Genomic DNA, 26,511 nt, shown 5'->3' with positions numbered 1-26,511 from the left:
ACTTGCCAACAGCAGCCCATGAACCCTCCCTCCATGTCGACCCTGATGTCAGCAGTGCTCTATGTGCAATTTTAAAACATTTTATTTGAATATTAGTACAATCACCACTAAAAATACATTTTAATTGTCTAAATGATCCAGGGTCAAAATTAGGATCATCCATACATATTTTCACAAGCTGCAGCATGGTCGTGAATAAAACAGTGACCCAAATATAGAATAAATTTCTTTTACTTCATGTCTATGGTCACATATTCTTGTCATCAGACTACCAGTTTTGGTCAGTAATGACCATCTTCAGATCTGTGTTATAAAAACATGTCCTAATATACTGGAGCCATAGTTGCATTGTCAAATGTTAATGCTGACTTTGTGTTTAACATTTGATGATGCCACTATGGCTCCAGTATATTAGGACATGTTTTTATAAAACAAATCTGAAGATAATCATTATAGGTCAAAACCGGTAGTCTTACGACAAAAATAGACATGAAGTAAAGGAAACGTATCCATACATATTAAACGTTTAACAGCACATTCAGTCAACCCAAAAGTAAAATGTTTATTATTTTTAATTACACCAACCAGTATTAATCATAGCACTTGGTATTAAATGGGCAAATATAGATTTGAAACTATTTGGTTGACCTATTAACTGAGTGCAATTCCATTTTCCATTTGTTTTGTTTAATACATTATACGGTGTGCATATAAAATCATAAAAATAACCCAGTCATTTCCAAATTGATATTCTAGTAAATGTTTAATTATATCTGAAGATTCTCTTTCATTGAAGTAATAGGAATCAAATTGTGTATATGCTTGAATATATACTAAATGTACTACCTTTGCATTCGAAAGATAATTATAAAATTGCCCTACAGAAAAGTCACTTGATGTAATTTGAATATGTTTTGTAACATTTGAAAAAATATTAACATTTCAAGTATGTAAAGAAATATTATTCCTCCGAACTAATGTACTTTGTATCTTGTTAATTAGAACAGTAACATGATTTTCTGCAATATTAACTAGTTCTGAAAACGTGTATTTTTGGTAATTTGATCTGGGTTTATATTGTCCAGCTAAGTTCGTGTACTGGTTATCAAATTCCGGACTGCTATTTAGTTGATATGTCATTACCAGGAGATCCTATGGATAGTCTGGCTGCCTGTAATAATAAAATAAATAATAATCCAGGCTGCTTGCCGCAAACAAATAAAACACACACACACACACACACACGCACACGCACACGCACACACACACACACACACACACACACACACACACTTGCGCATGTAGCGTGCACCGCAGTCTCAGGCAACTGAAACCACATTGTGCGTGAGTCACGTTTTTGTGTGTGTGTGTGTGTGTGTTTGTGTGTGTGTGTTTGTGTGTGTGTGTTTGTGTGTGTGTGTGTGTGGGCACGCGCATGCCTATACCTATTGTTGATGAAGGCCTTAATGGCCGAAAGCTTTATTTATCTGTGACAGGTCTTTTTGTTGTGCCTGTTTGCGACTCAGCCTCTCTGCTACATGGTATTAACTTTTCTTTTCATAATTATGTTACATTCCATCCTGGGTTTTCCATTGTTTGATTTTTCTGGACTGCTTGAGTCACTTTTGAATTGGGATTCTCCAAATTCACATACAATTGTATTTCCCTTAAATTAGCTTAGTACCAAACATTGCGTGGTAACATTTTGATTCTCTGTCCATTGTAAAACTGACAAATCATGAATACATTTTCTGGTTTGCCTGACCTTGACAAAGAAACCTATCCATCTTGGTTTTGCAAAGAAATACTTGAGGAGATTGATTTTTCCATCGGTGTCAGCCTGATGACCCTTGTAAATTCGACCTGACCAAAGATAGAAGCGATGCTGTTTTGGAAGACACATCTGCATGATCCATTACGTTGTTTGCAGTTGTGAATGAAGTGGATGTGTTCACTATTACGAATTTACCATGTTTTGTGTTTTTTGTGAATTTTCTATAAAAAACTGTAATGATTTTATAATGGTGTTGATATTTGTCTTGCCAGAAGATGATGTGTGTCCAATTGCTTTGGAATTTGAACACACTGCAGAAACTAATGAAATATTCTGGGTTTTGGAATGGTTCTATTTGCCTTGTATAAAATTCTCTATTTTGAATAGTGAGTTCTTATATTTTTTGATAATGTGGATATATAACCATGCAAGGAATCTGTACATTCTTGTTCTGATTGATATAACTTAACAATTTTAATTAGTAGAGTTATAATTCCTACATTTTCTGCTTGTGTCTGTGTGTGTGTGTGTGTGTGTGTGTGTGTGTGTGTGTGTGTGTGTGTGTGTGTGTGGGCTTGCGCGCGCGCGTGCGCGGCTGTATACCTGTCCTTTTTTCCCCCTAAGGTAAGTCTTTCCGCTCCCGGGATTGGAATGACTCCTTACCCTCTCCCTTAAAATCCACATCCTTTCATGTTTCCCTCTCCTTCCCTCTTTCCTGATGAAGCAACGATGGGTTGCGAAAGCTTGAATTTTGTGTGTGTGTTTGTGTGTCTATCAACATACCAACACTTTCGTTTGGTAAGTTGCATCATCTTTGTTTTCAGATATATTATAAACACATTTGTTAACAAATTTTGCATGTATTCTTTCTCCAAATGTTGCTTTTAAACATACATTGCAAAAAAGAATTGAACTCATTTGCAACATTGTTTCAAACATATTATTAACATTTTTACATCTGATTTCAATTGTTTGAAAAGTATAATGATCTTGACTTGGAGAATAAGTTGACTGGATAGAAGGTCTGATACTGACGTGTGTGTGTACATAGTTATTTCATTCAATTTATTATTAGCTTTCCTATTAACAATTTCTTTTATGTAACATTCAGAACATAGTGCTTATAATAATTGTGGTTTAGAAATATTACTCTTGTGAAAATTACAAAAAACATGTCATTTTCCAGTATCACGTACTGCATTCTTTTAATTTCCAGTCAAAAGCCCATTGGAAACTATTATCGTTAGTTTACATATCATCAGTTGTGTGTGCAATAACTTTACGAATGCATGAATTAAAAACATGTTTAGGTCACGTTAATGCAAGACAAAATACATCAGGTCAAGAGACAGCAAAGGACTTGGAAGAGCAGTTGAACGGAATGGACAGTGTCTTGAAAGGAGGATATAAGATGAACATCAACAAAAGCAAAACGAGGATAATGGAATGTAGTCGAATTAAGTCGGGTGATGCTGAGGGAATTAGATTAGGAAATGAGACACTTAAAGTAGTAAAGGAGTTTTGCTATTTGGGGAGCAAAATAACTCATGATGGTTGAAGTAGAGAGGATATAAAATGTAGACTGTCAATGGCAAGGAAAGCCTTTCTGAAGAAGGGAAATTTGTTAACATCAAGTATAGATTTAAGTGTCAGGAAGTCGTTTCTGAAAGTATTTGTATGGAGTGTACCCATGTATGGTAGTGAAATGTGGACGATAAATAGTTTAGACAGGAAGAGAATAGAAGCTTTCGAAATGTGGTGCTACAGAAGAATGCTGAAGATTAGATGGGTAGATCACATAACTAATGAGGAGGTATTGAATAGAATTGGGGAGAAGAGGAGTTTGTGGCACAACTTGACTAGAAGAAGGGATCAGTTGGTAGGACATGTCCTGAGGCATCAAGGGATCACCAATTTAGTATTGGAGGGCAGTGTGGAGGGTAAACATTGTAGAGGGAGACCAAGAGATGAATACACTAAGCAGATTCAGAAGGATGTAGGTTGCAGTAGGTACTGGGAAATGAAGCAGCTTGCACAGGATAGAGTAGCATGGAGAACTGCATCAAACCAGTCTCAGGACTGAAGACAACAACAACAACATATTTTGTGCATTTAAAGTAAATATGTTTCAAATGTTCTTTTATTTGTTGAATAGTGGCGGGGGACAGGAGAGGAGAGGAGAGGAGAGATAAGATGTAATATATATTGTAAAACTGATTAAAATTTGCTGCTTAAATAATGAAAAGGGAAAGGGAAAGAATAATTGAAAGAAATTGGGAAGTACACATATCCTGGGTGGACTGTAACTGGCACTAGTATCAACAGACCTTCAATATTCAATACATTCTAACGGTTTGGTGACAAGAGAAGCGGAACAAAACTGGATTGCGCACTTTCCTTTTCTCTTATTACAATTGACTTACTTGAAACATTCAGCCGATCCCCTTCTCTGGATAGGCGGCTGCGTCAATCTCCACAACTTCTCCGATGAAATAATGCTGGTTAGAGTGATTAAATAAAAAACTCTTCTCTCTCTCTCTCTCTCTCTCTCTCTCTCTCTCTCTCTCTCTCTCTCTCTCTCTCTCTCTCTGTGTGTGTGTGTGTGTGTGTGTGTGTGTGTGTGTGTGTGTGTGTGTGTGTGTGTCTGCTCTTGAAGTAACTAGGTACTCTCATAATACTCTCAGTTCAGTTCTGGTATATTTCCACAAGTCTCACATAAGTATTCAAATTCTTGCAAGTCAATTGCATCTTTAACCGTCAGATAAAATTAAGTATATTTACACTGTGGTGAGTTTAATAACCACTAGAAATTCAAAGACAGTTCATGCTTCTAGCAAGTCTAACACCCGAATTAAAAGTATCTAGTCAAATCATATTTCCTTTGTTCATAACAATTACAATCATTACTCTGTGCTTGCTCTTTGTACGTCACATACAGCTTCTATGGCGCAAGCAGCAAACACTTCGTCTGTGCCGATCGACCGCCACAATTGCGGTATTCTCTCGATACACCTCCATCCTGCACACACAAAAGACTGATGGTGCGGTAGAAACATCTCCACTCTCCCACACTCATACGTAAAATATCGAGTGTTCGAGACGGTAGAAGAACAAGTGCCTCTAGAATTTACCCCGAAATTCTTGAGGCACTAAAACATATATTCAGCATTTAACTTTACGTACTTCTTTTTCTTGTTACTAGTGTTTTGCATAGAGCTTGGTATGACAATAATGGTTCTGGATCACCCCTCCTCTGCTCCCGCAAATTATTCTCGTCTGCTTCAATCCTCTTGCTGCAGGATTCTCGCCGTCGGTGAAATGATGAACAGATGGTTTTTTTTAATAAACTTCGTGTCCCAAATAACGCTTATAACACTGCTTTAATGTCCAAGTAGAATACACATTTTTGAACAATATTAATGCGGCGGAACTCTTCATACGTCCGCCTGCTACCACCTATAGAGACAAACAGAATTTTTCTTTAGCAATATTAACTCTGTGGAGCTCGCAATACATCCACCTGCTATCACTTATCGAGACGAACAGATGAATGTAAAGAAATCAAAAAGTTGAAGAGCATATCTCCACTTGTTTCGTTTCTATTCCAATGTTATCTGTGGTACAAAATTATTATTATTTTATGTAATCTTATATGTATGAAAAGAAAAGAATGAGGGAGAAAAGAAAAGAAAAGAAATAATAATAATAATATTACATTGTGAATCAGAGATATTTTTATTTGATTCTTCATCTGAATAAGTAGTAATATCATTAGGTTCATCTGAATCCCATTTACATTCCTCATGCACCTGATACAGATGGAAGTGAATCACTAGAATTTTGTCAAAGTTTATACCGCTTCAAAAGATAGTTCGGTTCACATTTCTAACAATAAAATATAAAAATAAGTTAATGATATTAATAAATACCTGCTAGTGCTTTTACATAGCATATAGATTACTTGCCAAAAGTGATGGAGAGCAACTTACTCCATGACAGTAATAATGTATCTGTTTCATATTTCCATACTATTATACCTTATTTGTTTCGATAGCCTTGCATGATTCTTGCCAACAGCAACCCACAACCCTCCCCTCTGCCTTCATGCAGTCTCTGACGTCAGCAGTGCGCTATGCGTGTTCATCAAATACTGCAGTCCTTAGGCCATCCTAAACCTGTTTCACACAGTTCACTGTGCTTATTAGACAAGTCAAAAACATTAGTATGAGGCACTGATTTAGTAACATATTGTTGTGGGTGCACAGGTTAAACAATTGAAGACATATAAACCAAAAGTGTTCCACTGTTCCTCGAACTGTTTATATGAAATGAAACATATTTTGTAACATCACAAAAAGTTGCTGGCATACTCCACGCACAAAGTACTGGTATTTCATGTCCATTGTATGCAGAAAAAACAGAAGTAGGCTTCTGTAGTCATGGGCTACAGATCCTTTCATATGCGTATTCATGTATAAGGGAAATAGATGCACCTTTTTCTAAATAAAATTTGTTTTTTTAGCCACTCTTAATTGGAGAAAATTTTTGTTCTTCTGTCCATGGATGAGAGTAGAAGGCTTCCGTGAGATGGAAATGTGGCCTTCGTATGTGTTGCTTCCAGTGGTATTGCCGACATGACATGCATTTCCTGAAAGCATCACTGAAGCCGTGTGTCAGACCTGTGCTTGTGCTGACTGCCTTGTAAACAGGCTGTTTAGATATGACCTTGCCTACCACACTGGAAACATGTTACGTTACAACAAGCTCAAGTTTTCCTGTCATTGTCTGAAAATCACTGACAAGACTTCCTCATCCTATTCTGCAGTACGCATCATTTACCATGGGACTGGAAGTTTTTACTTTTATGTGTACTGTTAATCTGAGGCCTTTTTATCTTCACTTTAATATTATCATGAACTTCAGACTGAGTGTCTTGTGCACTATTAACAAGAGACTTCGATGAAGCCTCAAAATTGACTTCAGTTGTGCCACAATACTTCGGAATACCACAATAGGCAGATTGGGATCTGGCAGTAAAAAAAAAAAAAAAAAAAAAAAAATCAGAGTGATTGCATGCATCTAAGACATTTTGCATGATTCTATCACATAACATAACATCACTGTAATTGAGTCCACAAGAAAACTTGAACATGCAGTGTCTTGTCATCCCGCTAAGTTCAGTTATCCACTGTTTTAAAGTCTATTCAGTCTTCTTCTTGTGACAAAAAAATTTAAACCTCACTGCAGTGATGTGAAATTGAATCTCAAAATGTTCACCAAGCATACAAACTATTTCATCGTAAGCAACATCTTCTGGATGAGAATTGGGTCACAGTTTTAAACATAGATGGTACACTTTTGCTTTGACTGTTAACAGAAAAAAAGCAATACCCGCCATACCTGTAACCGTTGTAAGCGGTGATAAGAACGTCCAGTTGTGCACAATATTCTGACCAATTTTCTTCATTACTTTTAAACTGACAAAGCTTGAGTGAGTGCAGCGTCTGGTAGTGGTGCAGCTCGTTGTGATAGTAATGTAGCCATCTATTGTTCACTGAGCAGCAGTTGTTCAGTTTGCTGCACCTGAAACTGAAAGACTTCATTTAAGAGACTTTTCCCATGGTGGCTCAGAATTGTTAAACATTTTATAGGATACACAGTAAGAATCAGAATACACTAGGAATATTTGGCCACTGACTAATGGAACTCTAGAGATAACCGTAAGGCAAACCATGGTGGGCTGTACATCAGAATAGTGTGTGCTTATCACCACCAACTTCGTAATCGTACAAGGGACCAGACTTGTCATTTGTTGTGCTGGTTGCATTTGTTGCCCTGGTTGGGGGGGGGGGGGGGGGGGGGGGACCACTCATCGACATTGTAGTGGGTTCTCAGATTTACTTACTTCTGGAGGAGGCGAATTAGACTACAACTTGCACAAAATATTACATCGCTTTATTGTAACTTGAACTGGATGAAATACTTAACTTTGACGTAATCCATGTCCACAGGATTGTTTCTTATCGGTAACTTTTTGAAAAGTGAATGAAATAAATTATTCTGTTAAATTTGGAATAAAATATTTTGTTAAAAATTCTGTTTTATGTTTGTTAAAAGCCACGACTAATTTTTCTCATGGCGCTATCGCCAAAAATATCATACATATTCCAACGTAAAGACATTCATGTTACTCATGATGAATGAAAAAAAAATCTTTCTTTAATGTTATGCGATAAGCCAATTAAATACAATGCTAATTAATTACTTTTTTTTGGGGCTTGATGCTCCAGTATAGCTGCCTATGTGCAATGGCAGCGTATACATTTATAGAAAATATTTTTTAATAAAACTGTACCTCTGGCCTTGAATTGGAAAATATTACAAGATGCCGTTTTGTATTTATTGAGATTAATCACTTCAGTACTTTCAGAGTTAAGTGACTACTAAACAGGTTTTCATCATTTTATCATTAATGGCCAGGGCAACATTTAATTATTACGTAACTAGATCATGGATAGGGAAGGTGCTTTCTTGCTACTAACAAAAACACACTCTACAGTAATTATTTGGATATACACTCCTGGAAATGGAAAAAAGAACACATTGACACCGGTGTGTCAGACCCACCATACTTGCTCCGGACACTGCGAGAGGGCTGTACAAGCAATGATCACACGCACGGCACAGCGGACACACAAGGAACCGCGGTGTCGGCCGTCGAATGGCGCTAGCTGCGCAGCATTTGTGCACCGCCGCCGTCAGTGTCAGCCAGTTTGCCGTGGCATACGGAGCTCCATCGCAGTCTTTAACACTGGTAGCATGCCGCAACAGCGTGGACGTGAACCGTATGTGCAGTTGACGGACTTTGAGCGAGGGCGTATAGTGGGCATGCGGGAGGCCGGGTGGACGTACCGCCGAATTGCTCAACACGTGGGGCGTGAGGTCTCCACAGTACATCGATGTTGTCGCCAGTGGTCGGCGGAAGGTGCACGTGCCCGTCGACCTGGGACCGGACCGCAGCGACGCACGGATGCACGCCAAGACCGTAGGATCCTACGCAGTGCCGTAGGGGACCGCACCGCCACTTCCCAGCAAATTAGGGACACTGATGCTCCTGGGGTATCGGCGAGGACCATTCGCAACCGTCTCCATGAAGCTGGGCTACGGTCCCGCACACCGTTAGGCCGTCTTGCGCTCACGCCCAACATCGTGCAGCCCGCCTCCAGTGGTGTCGCGACAGGCGTGAATGGAGGGACGAATGGAGACGTGTCGTCTTCAGCGATGAGAGTCGCTTCTGCCTTGGTGCCAATGATGGTCGTATGCGTGTTTGGCGCCGTGCAGGTGAGCGCCACAATCAGGACTGCATACGACCGAGGCACACAGGGCCAACACCCGGCATCATGGTGTGGGGAGCGATCTCCTACACTGGCCGTACACCACTGGTGATCGTCGAGGGGACACTGAATAGTGCACGGTACATCCAAACCGTCATCGAACCCATCGTTCTACCATTCCTAGACCGGCAAGGGAACTTGCTGTTCCAACAGGACAATGCACGTCCGCATGTATCCCGTGCCACCCAACGTGCTCTAGAAGGTGTAAGTCAACTACCCTGGCCAGCAAGATCTCCGGATCCACAGGACTACATCCAGCATCTCTACGATCGTCTCCATGGGAGAATAGCAGCCTGCATTGCTGCGAAAGGTGGATATACACTGTACTAGTGCCGACATTGTGCATGCTCTGTTGCCTGTGTCTATGTGCCTGTGGCTCTGTCAGTGTGATCATGTGATGTATCTGACCCCAGGAATGTGTCAATAAAGTTTCCCCTTCCTGGGACAATGAATTCACGGTGTTCTTATTTCAATTTCCAGGAGTGTATATTCAAGAAAAATTATAATGATGCTACAGATAATTGTATTAATTACAGACCCTGATTTACACGTGTCTGTCAGCTAGGACATCAGAACCAAGAAGACACAGAAGACAATGAAACAAAAATGTACTTTTCTTTTATACTATGAGACAAAGATTACAATTAATACAATTCTAAGAGCGCATATAGTGCTTCTTTATTGTTGAATATCAATAAGTTAATTTTGCACTCCTTTTTTCCGGAGGCTATGCTATATTCTGTAACTGAACACTAACACATCACTTGATACAGAACAGAATAATAGTCACTTCTCATACTGTACAATCGATTATAAACTTTGCTATATAGTTTTGTCTAATAAAACTCTCACACTGCTAGCTCTGTAGTGAGGCACTGCTGTCTTCTTTGTGATGTTGGCGAAGTAGGCTGAACAGCACTCTGCTCTGATGTAAGCAGGTCTTCAGCAGTGCCAGTGAATAGAAAGGCTTGAGGATGTTTCTAAGCTAACATTTCCTGTTCATTGCTGCATCTGGCAATGACTGTGCTTTCTTACGGTTCTGTCGTGAGGTAACAATTTTGTCATGGTACCTCGTTCTTCAGAAGACACCACAGTTACAGTGGTTGACTCATCTGTAACTATAGCATGTGAAAGTACTTTTATGAATTCTGTAGTTACTAGGGTGAACTGAGGTTATAACAAATAATGACAAGATTTATTCTTGCCAGATCTGAAATTGCTGCTAATGACATTGAAGTGGTCCATATGACAAACCAAAATAGTGCGAAACTTCTTTCAAAAGATTAAATCAGTCAATAATTCACAACAAAGCAAATGTCCTTTGTTAAACATAAGTAATGTTGTGTGTATGAGTGCAGTGTTAAATGTAATGTTTCTGTGATGTGGACAAAAATACGCAAACAACACAAGCGGACCATATCACCATACCTAATATTGTGTATGTTAATCATTGGCATTCAAAACAGCTTCCAGTCATCATGGAATGGATAAACAGGGGTCCTGTATGGTTTTAGAGGGAATCTTACACTGTTCTTCCTGCAAAATAATGGCAATGAGATGGAGATGGATAGCCACCACACACCCTGCTCTCCAAAGTATACCACAAAGGCTCAATAACACCGAGATCTGGTGACTGTGGTGGCCAAGGGAGATGTGACAGCTCTTCCTCGTTCTCACCAAACTAGTCTTGGACGATGTGAGCTGTGAACAGGGGCTCTGTCGTCTTGGAACACAGCACCACCATTGGGGAACAAACATGGTACCAATGGGATGGACCTGATCAGCCAAAGTAGTATGTAATCCTTGGCAGTTATGTGACCTTGGAGAGCAGTAATGCGACCTTGCAGAGTAGCCATGAGGCAAATGGAATACCGTGATATGGCAGCCAAAATCACCAAACCACTGCCAGGTAAAATCGGCCAGAAGTGGAAACGGAGTGAAACAAGACCCATCCAACTAAATGACCTCCTTCCATTTCTCCATAGTCCAGGTTTCATGGCTTTGGTACTACATTTTGCATTGTTGATGAGTGGTTTTCGGTTTCCAGCTCATCCTCCTGCAGTTTGCTGCTTCTGGAGTTCCCTCGTTGTTGTTCGGTGCTGACATAGTTAACAAATGCAACATCCAGTTCTGCAGTGAAACTCTCAATCCTCTTCAGTGACTGTCCACCATTATTACTCAGCATACACTTTGTCTGCATTGTAACATGGCAGACAATATGTTTTTGCTTTCCTTGCACGTAGTGTAAGTCTTTGACATGGTACCTCTTGAAACACCAAACACTTCAACTATTCAGCTACCTTGGTTATGGGAAAAAACGCATATGAGCACCAACAATTTGCCCTCTTTTGAATTCACTTGGCTCTGACATAATGCACTCACAGCTATGCAGGATACTTTTCTGACTGACTGACATGTGCAACTTATTGAGGACATTGCACAGGTGCTGTCCATGTTCAAATACAACAGCGCAGCTTGTAGGCTTGGCTAGCATCTGCATTTCTGTTAGAGTATGCATATCTTGCAGTGTTTCCACATTTTTGTCCAACCACTGCATATCATAATTACCAGAAATGCAATGATTTAAGACAGTAAAATGAATTTATTGACAGAGAATGGAATGACTCTGTTCATTTATGTATGGTTAGCACGGGAAGTGCAAAATGCAGTTGCTAAATATAGCCTTAGAACATAATTCATAATTGCTGTACACTACACACAGAGTTCAGACTAGAAACAAACTGCCAATGCCACTAATATCTATAGACCAGACAGACACAAATACATTAATGTTAATTGCACTACTAAATAGGCCTCTTCTGTGGCCGAGGGGTAGTGTCTTTGACTAGTAATCAAAAGTCCTGGGCCCTGGCTTCAAACCCAGCCACCGCTTAAATTTTGAATAAAAATCATCAGCAATGGTGACCGAAGACTTCCAAGCATATGAAGTCATGCTTGTTCTTCCAGCGGCCTTGTCTAAGGAAGAGGAGTAGACAGAGGTTCAGGGCACTATCGTGCCCTTAGCATGTGAAACTGCTGCTGAAAGGTGGAAGAATCTACAGTGATCAATGGCATGAGGCTGCAGAAGGCATGTAGTAAGTATCCACAGGACATGTGGCCTGTAACTGAAAAGTGCCAAGAGGTGATCGTCAGTAAAAGATGGAATATTGAATGAAGGGATAACATTCTATGACTCAGAGTACAGAATGTCAGAAGTTTGAACATAACAGGAAAGCTAGAAAATCTGAAAAGGGAAATGCTAAGGCTCATTTTAGATGTAGGGGGAGTCACTGAAGTGAAATGGGAGGAAGATAAGGATTTCTGATCTGATAAATATAGGGTAATATCAACAGCTGCAGAAAATTGTATAATGGAAGTAGAATTTGTAATCAATAGGAAAATAGGGCAGAGTGTGAGCTACTGGGAAAAGTTCAGTGAAAGGAATGTTCTCATCAGATTAGACAGCAAACCAGCACTGACAACAATATTTCAGGTACATATGTGATGTTGCGAGCAGAAAATAGAGAGACTGAGAAAGTACTTGAGGATACTGAATGTATAATTCAGTATGTAAGGGGAGATGTTGATCTAATAATTATGAGAGATTGCAAGATTTTTATAGGGAAAGGAATAGAAGAAAGGATATCAGGAGAATGTGGGCTTGGCAATAGAAATGAGAGAGGAAAAAACTAATTGAGTTCTGCAATTCTGTATGTAAAGGGAGTTGATAATCAAATAATCACGGGGGATTGTAACATGTTTGTAGGGTAATGAATAGAAGAAAGGATTGCAAGAAATTGTGGTTTTGGCAGTAGGAATGAGAAAGGAAAAAGACTAATTGAGTTCTGTTATAAATTTCAGGTGATAATAGTCAATACTCTGTTCAAGAATCACAAGAGGAGGTGGTATACATGTCAAAGACCCGAGAAGATTCCCACAGGATTACATCATGGTCGGACAGAGATTTTGGTATCAGATACTGGATTGTAAGACGCACCCAGAAGCAGGTACAGACTCGGATCACAATTTAGTAATGATGAAGAGTAGACTGAAGTTTAAGAGAATTGTCTGGAATTATCAGTATGGAAGGAAAGGGAACACTAAAGTACTGATTAATGAAGAGACACATTTGAAGTTTGCTAAGGATATGGGTACTGCGATAAGGAATACCAGAGTAGGCAGTTCAGTTAAAGAGGAGTGGACATCTATAAAAACAAGCAATCACAGACATTGGACAGACAAACATAGGTACAAGGAAGGTAATTACAAAGAAACCTTGAGTAACAGAAGAAATACTTCAGTTGATTGATAAAAGAAAGTAGTACTAAAATTCTTGGGGTAAAACAGGACTACAGCAATGTAAATCACTAAAAAATTAAATAAATAGAAAATGCAGGGAAGCCATGGCTAAGTGGCTGCAGGAAAAATGTGAAAAAATCGAGTGATTGTCAAAAAGGAGGACTCATCATATAAAAAAGTCAAAAGAACCTTCGGTGGGAATTAAAAGCAAGGGTGTAACATTGAGTGTGCAATGTGAATTCCACTGTTGAACACAAAGGAGAGAGCACATCGGTGGAAAGAAGACATTGAAAATGTCTGTAAGGCAGAGCAATTGTTTGACAGCATGATAGAAGAAGAAATTGGAGTCAATATGGAAGACAGGGATATTATATTAGGGACAGAATTTAAAAGAGCTCTGGAAGACTTGAGATCAAATAAGGCAGAAGGGATAGATAACATTCCATCAGAATTTCTAAAATCATTGGTGAAGAGGCAACCAAGTGACTATTTAAGTTGGTGTGTAGAATATATGAGACTGGTGATGTACCATCAGATTTTTAGAAAACCTCATCTGCATAAATCCAAAGATAGCAAAGGCAGATACGTGTGAGAACTATTGCACAGTCTCTGTAACTGCTTATGCAACCAAGCTGGTGATAAGTGTAATATACAGGAGACTGCAAAAGAAAATTGACGATCTGTTAGGTGGTGATCAGTTTTGTTTTAGGAAAGGTAAAGGCACCAGAGAGATGGTTCAGACATTACACTTGGTAATGGAAGCAAGACTGAAGGAAAAATTAAGACTTGCTATTACAATTTGTGAACCTAGAAAAAGTGTTGGGTACAAGTGCTGCGCTGAGATGAAGAGGTCATCACACAAGTGGAATTAGTGATAGGTCACATCAAACCAATCAGAAGACTGACGACTGAAAAATAAAGTAGGCCTGTGGTTCATTTCTAATTGCAATACAGACTCCTTATCACTGAAGATTAATGGATTTATGAGGAAAAACCTTCTATAACTGAATGACACATGAAAGAATTTCCTTCCAAACTATGTATGAATTAAGTTACTCAAAAATTCCAGTTAGTGCCAATGTAACACAATAGATACAAATAAAAATTGTAGAAAAACATAGTAAAATTCAGCAGAAATTATCAAAATGGTAACTTATTGAGCTGCTGAATAGCGACAAAGTATGTCTTCCCCCCCTCCCCCCCCCCCAGAAGCAAGAATGATAACACCTGCCTAGTACACATCTAGCTGATCTACCGTTGAGCTAATCTATCATTTAATTGTTTGTTTTGGCAGTCATAATCTCTCTTTAGTTCCCAAAAACTTCCCTCTCCATTGGTTACATAAAATGGGTCCATTGCCAACCTATACAAACTTGAATGAGGTGATACAGTGATTAAGACACTTGACTTTGATTTTGAAGATCGAAGGTTCAGTTACCCCTTCCAGCCATTCATATTTAGGATTTCTGTGGTTTCTCTGTACATCTTAAGGCAAATGCTGGAATGCTTCCTTTGAAAAGAACACAGAAGAACATTTTCACCACCATCTTCTCCTGTTGGTCACATACTCTTGTCTTTAATGACACTCAATGATGGGATGTTAAACCCTGAAAATAGAAGAAAAGAGGCCTGCCTGGTACTGCCACTGCTTACTATGACCTAGCAGGTCTGTAGCTCTAAGCGACTGTCTGCAGGTAATGCACTAGTGCGTATAGAGGTTAAAGATTGTAGAATGATGTGCAGTTATCAGTTTCTTATGTGAAGATTGACCACAACAAATGTAATTTAATGTGTATAAACAGAAAAATATGTTGTTTGATATCATAGCAAAAGATCAGAATTTTGATGCTTGCATATGGAAATAACTAACCAACCAATAATGTGAATAGCAGTCAGTCACTGAAATAGGAAATTCATGAAGTCTGTAGCAGTATCGTCCAGAGCGATTTAAGGTGGAAAAACTGCATGAATTTAGTTACAAGATCATAAGAAAATGTAATTCACATACAAAACAACTTACAAACTGTACCTGCAGACAAACAACAAATTATGTAACTTTATTTTTTCTTGGTGGTTATTAAAACTTTGATTACCCCTCACAATGAGCGCATTACTAAAAAAATTGTCCAGAACTGAGTAGGACTCGCCCATTATGTATATAGATAGTTCATTCATTCTGAGAATTGAGAACCTCAATAATTTTTGCCTGTTACCAGCATTGATACTGGCAAGATATTGGTCCCAGGGATTCCAAGATTTTCGAGTATGTTTTAATTTCAGTAATATAGTCATTCCTTGCCTGATATTTGACTTTAACCATTGCAACTGAATCAGACAGAATGCGGAACTACTTGTTTTAAATTCACGTTTGGCATTGGATAACAAATGCAGGAGGCAGGCGATCATTTTTATAGTAATCAGCAGTTCTCCATTCAGGCTGACTGGGTTACAATGATGAAAGTCAAACATAAGGCAAGGAGTGACTTTATTGCTCTTATGATGTGGCTTGGAATTTATCCATCATCAGATATCCAGGAGCAGTTATTACATGTAGATATGACATTTCAAGCTGTATGCAAAATATGCTTTTCAAACTGCATGCAAAATATGAGCAATAAAGTCATTCCTTGCCTGATATTTGACTTTAACCATTGCAACTGAATCAGACAGAATGCGGAACTACTTGTTTTAATTTCATGTTTGGCATTGGATAACAAATGACAGAAGAAATATTTTTTTGTTTGATATAATTACAAATTAACAATGTTCAGATTTTTTCCTTTACTTGTACTTTAAAACCTTGCTTCTTGCCAAATTGCATATTTCTTGGTCTTGATTTTGATGAGTAAGTTTGCGAGTATCAAATCAGTGACATAAATGGTATTAGCTTTTGATTGCATTGACTTAAAAGCTAATGTTCATTATACCACCAATGGACTATAGACCTTAGTATGTGACATAAATTTCAACTTGATACGTCGTCCCGTTGTTGAGGAAAAGGGGCCTTGACAGACAGACGAACGGGACAATCAGTCAGTCTGACAACAAATGACAATTTCTCTTTTCCATGTGTAATTACATTTATAGATTTTGGATTTTTTCCTTTGATTGTACTGTGATTCCTTGCTTCTTGCCAAATTGCTTAATTCTACGCCAACAGGAAGTACTTTATAGGTTTTAACAAGTGAGTTTGCAAGTATTACAATATGTGACATAAACAGCCTTACCTTTTGATTGATGGCCTTACATTTTGATTGCTTTGACTTAGAAGCTTCAATGTATTACACTGCCAAGAGCTATAGATCTCAGTATGTGACTTAAATTTCAACTTGATATGTACTACTAATTCCTGAGAAAGTGTTTTAAATAATTAGGTAGGCAGATAGACAGATATACGGACAACAAAGCAATCCGATAAGAGTTCAGTTTTTACCAATTGAGGTACGGAATCCTAAAAAGATCTTACTCCTAACATTTTTAGAGCCCATGTTCCTAGAGAAGTGAAGAAATGTTTTATTTCCTCCAACATATGTACAAAATAGTTTTCTTGTTGCCAGAATATGGAAAAAGATGCACAAGCTTTTGATTTTTTGATAATTCTTTTTATACTGAAATAAGAAAATAGAAAATGATGGAAATTTTTATGTCATTTTATAGTTTTATTTGAATGGGGTAGGGGTGGTCACGGATTATGAGCTACAAAATTGGGCTCAATTGTCTTAGTTGTAGTGTAGGATCAGGAAGAAACAACCTTCAGAGCACCATCCATACTCTTATGGGTGAATGGTATAAAGACTTGCAACACTATTATCCAGGCACCCAATACTTTGATAAGATTTAGTCAGCTATAATAAAAAAATATATTCTTAAAAGTGGAATTTTAATATTAGGAAGGTTCTGTTTTGAATGAGAGACTAATTATAGTATTTTTACCTTCTTCAATAGCTTTCTGAGACCACAGTAATGATTTGTAATGGAGTTGGGCACATTGCTTACAGATTAGAAAAGATAACTTTCTGTTAAAAAAAATTAGTAACATCCCTTTATTTGCAATTATTATGATTAAAGGCTATTTTTTTCTAAATAATCTGCTTTATTCCAGTGAAATTTGCTACATTTGGTGAACAAACAACACGTGCAAGAAGTTTGCAAGAACTCCATGAGAAACTGGATAGCCTGAAAGGTAACATACAGCTGTTTTTGGTTAAATGTAATTTTTCACATGTTATATACCAAGCAGTTTTCTTTGTGATCTGACCAGTATTGAGAAATATCAGCTTGATTGTTTGTGCTTCTGTTTTAGTATCTTGCTATATCATCCCTTATTTTCTGTCATTATTGAGTAATTTTGCATTTTGATGAACAAAGTAAAACTTGCTCATTATTTACGTTTGCTTCACACTACCCCCTGCCCCAAATGCCCATACCCACTGCCTTATAAAATGTTTTAAATCTCTTAGTATTGCATAATATGGTCATACATATAGTGTATTTATTTTTAACATATTCTAATTAATCAAAATTACAATTTTGTTTTATTGGTAGAAAATATCTATCTGAAAAAGTTAACAGTATACCTATTCTAAACATATGTCATTTATTGATGTTCTTCATTTTGATAATACAAGGAGAAGAAAAAGAAATAGTTTACATTAATATTTATCTTCATTTCCTTTCTTGCATAATAAGTCAGTTGTCTCTTGTATCAACATCATTGTCGCCGTCATTATCTGAAATGATAGTTTTACCTAACCAATGAGAGGCGAGAAACGAGGCAACATATTTCTATATACATAGAGCAATGAAATTTATAATCATGGTTGTCACCAATATTTGACAGTTTACTCAAAATATGCTGCTATTTCTGAGGTTATGGTTAAAGTGAGACCTGAGAACACAGCTGTTTTTCTTCCAAAATACTTAGTGGATTTCACATCTATTTTGGTATGAAAATGCAACAATATTCCTTCATCTTAAGCTTCCAGACTTTTTGTCTGTCTGTGGCTGTCTCATTGGCTGCAGGGGTCCAGCAACTGATACACCCTCTTTTGTTCCCGTCATACCACATGGTGGATGCTGACAGCGTACCTGCACAAAACATATAAGTATGCTAGTTGCCACTATCTAGACTATTACTGTCTCCTGCAGAAACATCCACTGTTGTTGAGTATTTGTCCAATTTTAAAGTATTCAATTCAGACTTAAGATGGCTTCAGGCAAGCTGCAGTTTAAATGTTATAGATGTTCATAAAAATCCAAGGTAAATGGTATACATTCCTACTATTGGAGCATGATGAAATCTATTGGCCACCAACCACTCCCGTCCCTATGTTCGTCACAGTTCTCAACCCAGTTGGTGTCACTGTTCCCCCTCCATCCCTTCTGAATTCTTCAAAATAAATCTGCATTTGATCTCAACTGCCAAAGGTTCATCCATAAACATAGGAACACCCTTCTATTCATTTATAACACAGCATAAAAACATTGACCTCAGCAGCAGTACTTTAATCTGAGAATGTGAGACAAGCCCGTATTTTTTGAATGATGAATTTAGGGAAAAACGCTCGTCTTATAAATGGTAAATACAATAATTGCTAAAAGCAAGACACTTTTTTATCCAGTTGTTTCAGTGGCTTATATCATTATTGGTTAAATAATAATGTTATCTTCCTTGCCAGTCCCTGCATTAAGAAATATGTTCTTATATATCTTAAAATTTCTTAATTTTGTCTGTTTCTTATCTTTGGTCTTTGTTATATGCCTTTGTGAACGCTACTTGATGGTGGTGTTATTAATGGTAGTGCAAGGGCAGATGAACATTGACCCACACTAATAAGTGACCGTTTAAGTAGCTATACATATAGGTTTTCATTGAAAAGCAAGAAATAGAAAACAATGGACCCTAGAAGTTCACATTTATCAAAAATGAGAATAAAAGTGCTTCCGAGTTGCATCAAGATTCTTATAAGATTTGTAAAAACAGCTCTGAAGAAAAAATAGCCACATGAAAATTATGTGCAAGAAGACATCTAAATTTCGTTCATAACCATAGAGAAATACCAATGATATCTAATATAAATATAAAACAGTTTTGTTAAAATTTGTACTGAGATGGAAAACTGAATCGTAAAGAAACTTTGATATGATTAGTAGCACATCCTGAAAAATATTAGAAAATCCTAATACACTTAATTTCCTGCAGCAATTTACAGCTTTATCAAATACAACATTTTATTTCTTGATTACATTGCAGCTGCTAAGGAAGAATAGTATAGATTTTGATCATGCATTGACATAATTTCATTGTTGAACAAAGCCTGTGGAATTAAATAATAACTGAATAAGTTGCTACTTATTTCAGAGAGAGATTAATAGTATGCAGATTTCTGCTTTTTGAAACTCGGGATACTTAAAGCATGACATGCACCTTAATGCCCGAGAAAAAAATAGCTAACGGAATTGTTATCTGAAATTATAATGCAGGGCACTGCCACAGCCACTAAACTGTCAAGTGATCACTGATTTAAGGGGTCCATGTCTACCATATCACAAATCATGCCACTAATGTAATGCTGTTTTCTTAACAGAATTTTGTTATAAACCAAATGTCTTGTGTTACATTGTTATTGAAAATATGCATATCAGTACAAATTATGAACTAGTTCCCTCCAGTATGGTATAGTGTAGTATTTTCATTCTTATAGCACTCCTACTTTGTATTTGTAACTATTTTACCTTTATCATCAGCAATTAAAATATCTTTGGAGCTATTTGATATACTAGTGATAACCCATAGATTGGTGTTAAGAGTGCTGTACCTGTAAGGAGGTGGTTGAATGATGCGACACACACACCAGTGTTTGTAGCGGTTGAAAATCCACAATGGAATAACAACAGTAGATTGCTACACTCAACACTTGCTGTGTTTGGAAGTAGCAATGTTAATTGCTTTGTTATATATGTATATGGATAGATAAAATCTTATCACCAAATGGTGGCAGGAGAGCACATGCAAAAGATGTGAAAACATATTAGCTTTTGAAGCCAGTGGCTCCTTGTGGCAGAAAGGTTTAATGGAAAGAAAAAGGGTAAAGGAAGAGGACTGGTGAGATTTCGGTGATGGGAAGCGTTACAGAAAACGCGCCCAGAATCCCGTGTCAGGGGAGACTTTCTGCACAGGATGAGAAGGAAAGACCGATTTTGGTACCTGCAACAGACAAGATTTGAAAAACTGAGAACTTAAAAGTGGAAGATAGGGTAATAAGCAAGGCAGAGGTTACTGAAAAAAAATCATAAAAGAGCCAATAAAAGTGGAAAGATAACTGAATTATACAAGGTAGACAGGTGAGGCAGCATATCTCTGGCTTGGTTGATCAATATTAGCAATCTATATTACAAAGACTCCCCTCCTACATTAAAGACATTAACAATTTCCTAGACCTCTGAAATGTGTGCCCATCCCACTCCCAGCACACATCTTACTTGTCACTATTGATGCCACCTCTTTCTGTACAACATTACCCCTGTACATGGTCTGTCTGCTACTGAACAGAACCCTAACCGACACTCTCATGATTCCAAATCTATGACATCCTTCCTGCTCACCGTAATCAAGTTCATAACTGACAAACAACTACTGTACCTTTGAGAGACAGGCATACAAACAGATCAAGGGCACAGCCTGGGAACAAGGATGGCTCCTTTGTATCCAGATGTTTTCATGGATCACTTAGAAGGACTTGCATAGAATCTCTAAGCCTTCAGCCACTTGTTGGTTTAGATACATCGACATTTTTGCCATATGGGCTCATTGTTAGGATGACCAATTGAAATTTTGAAATCTCTAAACACATTCCTTGAACTAAATTTCATATGATCCTGTTTTGTATCTTATGCCTTATGTTGACCTCGTGCTCACCAAGAGTCAGCTACACACTTCTGTTCACTGTTCCAGTCTTTTCACTGTTCCAGTCTGGGATGGTACTGGGTGATAAAGGGAACATTCCTTCAGGGTTGGTTCTTGGAGATGGTGGGAGGATTCGGGGTATGGGGGAAATGGCATGGGAGATCTGTTTGCGGATAAGGTCTGGGGGCTAGTGCCTGTTTGTGAAGCATATTGAGCAAGGGAGTTTTTGTCACTAAAGATACACCATCCCTGGGTAGCCAGGCTTTATGGGAGAGACTTTTTGGTGTGAAAGGAATGACACCAGCTTTTCTGAACTGTGCAGACGGGATTTATCTTTACAGTACATTCTCTGCTCCTGTAATTATCCCAGCATCAACCTACGGTAACATACTGTCCCCACACCATCTGCCTTACAGTTTCCACCCCTCTGTCCTACCATCTCCTCCCCATTCTTATCTCCCATCTATTTGCAACCCTCTGGTAATGCAGCCGCCTGTCTTCCCCTGCTCCTCTTCTTTTTTGCTCAATTTTTTTCCCCACCTCCCTGCCCCACAACTTCCTGATGCTGCACCTGTTGGCATTCTAGTCCCTTCACATTCCACCAGACAGTGTTTGTCTCTGTCCCAACCTGTACACCATACCTTTCTCTTCCATGCACCCTCCAGTTTGCTGCTTGCATCCTACATGATGTTGCATTCCGACCTGAGATGCTGGGGTTGGTGATCGTGTGTGCGTGAGGTGTACTTGCTTGTGTATGCGAATGGTGTGTGTCTCTCTCTCTCTTACTGATGAAAGCTCTCTGTAAGCTGTATGTAAGTGGCTTTTAATTGTGCTTGTCTGCAACTAGACATGTCTTCATTATGGTAAGTAGCAATGTGTCTTTTCCTACACTGTTGATATTCCTTCCTGGAACTTCCATTGTTTGATTGTTGTTATGGAGTTGCTATTTAGAAACTTATGAACATTAACACTGAAATTGGAAGTTCTTCCATCTTGCATGAAGTACATTTTGCTGCACTTGTAAAGGCACATCTAGCAGAACACACAGTGTGTTCCGTAGGAAAACATGGTAAGTTACTCCACTGAGTCTGATTGGGAGAACATGAACATTTGCCTACAAATGTGACCCCAACCTTGACAGAAAATCTTTCTTAATAACATGATTGCACAGTTTCATGGTGATTCTTGATAGCCTGTACATGCCGATTTGCACAATTTCATGGCGATTCTTGATAGCCTGTACGTGCTGATTGTGAAAATTTACAATATGATCACAATGGAACAAAGCCTCATCAGTGGATGACACATTTGCATTAAAGTGAGAGTTGATGCATTGCTGAATGAACCATTTGCAGAAGTGTACCTGTGTGGGAAAATCAGCTGTTGATAGTGCCTGCACTCGCTGTTCATGGTACAGGTACAACAGGTTCTCATATAGTACTCTCCAGTCATGGTATCAGCATTTCCTGTTGCAGATAATTGTCTTACACTGACACTAACTGAGTGAAGAAGTTTTCCCTCCAGTTGAGGTGTCCTCATCCTTCAAGGCCTCCCCCAGTTGCAAGTGGCAGACTTAAATGTCCCATGCTCCCAAAGTCAACAGTTAGTTGCTTCAAATGTCCTCCTGTCAGGTCACTGTCATTCTGGAAATTTCTCCCGATACAAACATTAAGTATCATGGCTATTACCACCTGCTAATCTATATTGCAAATCAGCATCTGCCAACTCTGCATTTGATTACAGTTCAATTGCACTGTACCAGAAACCAAGTCAGTGATAAACACTAAACAGTTGATGCTACATGCTCGATGCAAGTGAGTAGAGCAGTGCGGTTAGCTGCATGACAACATGAACAATGAAGTGCATCACATGTAAAAATAACGTTTGTTCCATTGGAATAACAAACACTGGTGGTGAAACTAAGAATTACAACTTACTGTACATTCTAACAAAAAATAACCGAGAGATATTTTGAACATTTCATGTAAGAAAATGTTTCGTGTAATGCTGGTATATTCTGTTTCTGCATGTTTCCCAGGATTAAGGTGATTATGAGAACAAGTAGAGAATGAGCAGTATCATCAAAATAAAGCATTTATGGACCCATGTCCATGTAACACACTTAATTCTTCTGTATGTGAGGAATGTTTCCTGAAAGTTTGGCCATATATTTCTGTTACACCCTATATAATGGTTTTAGCTTTCCACTCTATTGCTTATTTAGTACATTAAAGTTATGTGTGCCACAGGGAACAGGGATCTTGGGTTGAACACCCAGATTGCGAGGCACACAGGGCTGTGTTTAGGTGGACTTGTATTACCATAGCTGCTCATGGGACCAAGATGGGCCCCACAAAATCTTTTCCTCCTCCCAGTGGAATGGGTAGACTGCTAGGAGGTACCAACACACAATCGCAAAAGAGGCCTCGTATGACAAGCCCTCCAGATTCTGGAGCCGTTAAAAGTAGTTTGGTATTTGGTAACAGAATGCATGCTGCAGGACAGAAGGTATTATTGATAGGGAAACCCTTGGAAAGTCTCCCCGTTTTACCTTCCAAAGGGTTTAGAGGGCATCGCAGGGACATTAAAATCAATCACGTGATTATGAAGTGGGAAACTATTGGACAAAACTTCTGATTCCCAGCAAGCAATGACCTGCAGAAAGTCAAATGCCTTGGAGAGTATGGCATGGTAACTGAGCTCCACACCAAAGGTTCGCAGGAGAGCTTCTGGAAAGTTTGGAAGGTAGGAGACGAGATACTGGCAGAAGTAAAGCTGTGAGTACCGGGCGTGAGTCCATAGCACATTAGAGCAGGTTTCCTTTGCCTCAGCAAGTGGTCTTATCTCCCCAACCCAATGCACTGTTTAAAATGGCAATGCTTTGAGCCTACTATTCTCAAGGAGGAGTCACTTCTTCACCTCCCTTAAAGTGTGTGAATTGCTTTGGTGCTCATCCAGCCTGTAGTTGGGACTACAGCTTGTGTCTTGAAGAATGAAAGGTACAGGAGCTTAAGACTATAAAGCACATCCCGTATAATGAAACAAAAAAGGTGTATAAAGCTGTGCTGCCCTGAATATTTGCCAAATCCTCTACTTCAGTTAAACGAGTACAGAAAGCCAGTGCTGCTACACAAACAGAGGTTGCTAGTATCAATACTAGTACCAGCATTTGTCTATGCACTTGTGCTGCTTCAGGCATTTAAAAGCTTGCCCTTCCTCTCCCATTCAGAAAAGTCTATAGTTGCTGACCTTGTGGGACTCCCTGCCCCCTCCAAGATCAAGTCTTGTCCACTGTCAGCACTGCCACTACCACTTCCAGAGTTGTGGCTCTGAAGCTGCCCCAAACAAACAAAAAATCAATGTCAAAGACAAAGAATATCCCACTGGCAGATATGGGAAGTACACAGTCAGACTGATGTCAGTGTCATCCTCTCTGATGTCTCTCTCAAATCTTCTTCACAGGTGATGGACTTTCATGTCTGACTGGGGCATTCATCTCACTCCAAGACTGAGCCTCTATCCATTGCAGGCTCCCTTCGCCAACAAAAAGTCAGGATGGAAGTGCTACCCCTTTGATAGGTGGCTCCTATACTACAGTGGAACATTAATGAGTTCAGGACACATGGAGGAAATGAAACTCCTAGCACAGGAATGTCCCCTGTGCTTGTGTTTGCAGGAAATGGATTTTAAAGTTTTGATGCCCCTGTACTGTGGGGCTATACATTCTATCGCCAGGATAACCTGATTGGGGAAGAGGCCAATGGTGGAGTCGCTGTGTTTGCCAATAACGCACGCAACCCCTCTTCTCTCCCCCTGGTGACTGACATCCAAGCAGTTGCCATTGAAATTCTTCTGTGTCAGAGGATCACAGTTTGCTCAGTGTATCTACTCTGAAAGATGCAATAGACTCTGAGACTCTCACAAATCTTCTGGAACAACTCCCCTGCCATTTCTCCTACTGGGAGACTGCAGTGCCCATCATGTATTGTGGGGCTGAACCTCTACTTGCCTTCAGGGTCAGGTTTTGGGGAGCCTCATAACATCTCATGAACTGTGCATCCTCAACACAGGTACTCCCACTCTTTTCTTTGTTACTACTGGGTCATTTCCAGCTATCGACCTTTCTTTCTGCTTTCCAGCCCTTGTGGATCCTGTTCGGTGGAAAGTTATGGACAACTTCATTCCTGTGACCATTTCCCCCTCCGCATTCACCTACTGGATTTAGCATCACTTGAACAGAAGCCACCAAAATGGATGACCAGCAGGACTAACTGAATGCTGTTCAGCCAGCTGGCTGTGTTTGAACACCATGATGGCATCCAGGGATGGGTGGACAACATCACACGAGTGATCTATCATGCTGGTGACTTACCCATTGCAAAGACATCTGGTTATCTTAGGAGGCAACCCGTACCTTGGTCGACTGGTGAACGCCACTCAGCAACCTGGGCCAGGCATGTGGTTCTTTGATGATTCAAGTACTGCCCAAAGGCAGCCCACTTGACAGCATTTTTGGTTGCAAAGCCAAGGCTCAACAGGTAGTTAAGGAGAGCAAGAAAAGGCCTTGGCAAGCATTCCTGGTTTTCATCAACTATTCCACTTGTTCTACAAAAGTACAGGAAGCCATCAGAAAGATATCCGGTTAACACAGTTGTTAACCATGGTTGTTAACCAATAGTAGCAGAAGTGAAACAGGGATGTCTCCATAAAGCACCAGGAGACATTGGTCAGATGCTGGCAAGCATTTTGCAAAAACTACTGCCAATACCAGCCAGGATCTGGCATTTCGTCGCTACCGCGTGACTGTAGAGAGGGGCAAGTTTGACTTCAGATCCCAAAATTCTGTCTCTTACAACTACCCTTTCTCCATGTGGGAGCTGGAATTGGCACTGTCTGAGATTCGTGATACTGCACCTGAATATGACCAAATCCAGTACTGCATGCATCAGGAGTGCCAAAAGAAATACTCCTCGTATGTTTTAATTTGATAGGGCAGGCAGGTCACTTCCCCAACTCGAGGAGAGAGGCAATTCTGATACCTCTCCTCAAACTAGGAGAAGACTGTGCACGTCCCAGTAGTTGCCAGAGTATTGCCATGATGAGCTGTGTAGGAAAGACCTTGCAGCGAATGGTTAACT

General features: G+C 39.2%; 1 protein-coding gene across 1 annotated transcript in view; it reads left to right on the top strand.

Moving 5' to 3' along the window:
* The window catches only part of LOC124788162 (surfeit locus protein 6 homolog), a 79,880-nt gene that overhangs the window by 46,855 nt on the left and 6,514 nt on the right, over positions 1-26,511 (top strand). Inside the window, exon 3 of the mRNA XM_047255315.1 lies at positions 17,570-17,650. Within this exon, the coding sequence (XP_047111271.1) occupies positions 17,570-17,650 (81 nt within the window). The remainder of the gene's footprint in view (positions 1-17,569; positions 17,651-26,511) is intronic.

Source organism: Schistocerca piceifrons, chromosome 3 (assembly GCF_021461385.2).
Source record: "Schistocerca piceifrons isolate TAMUIC-IGC-003096 chromosome 3, iqSchPice1.1, whole genome shotgun sequence".
NCBI lineage: Eukaryota > Metazoa > Arthropoda > Insecta > Orthoptera > Acrididae > Schistocerca > Schistocerca piceifrons.
Note: the sequence above shows the minus strand (reverse complement) of the source record. Positions and strands in the feature narration are given on the sequence as shown.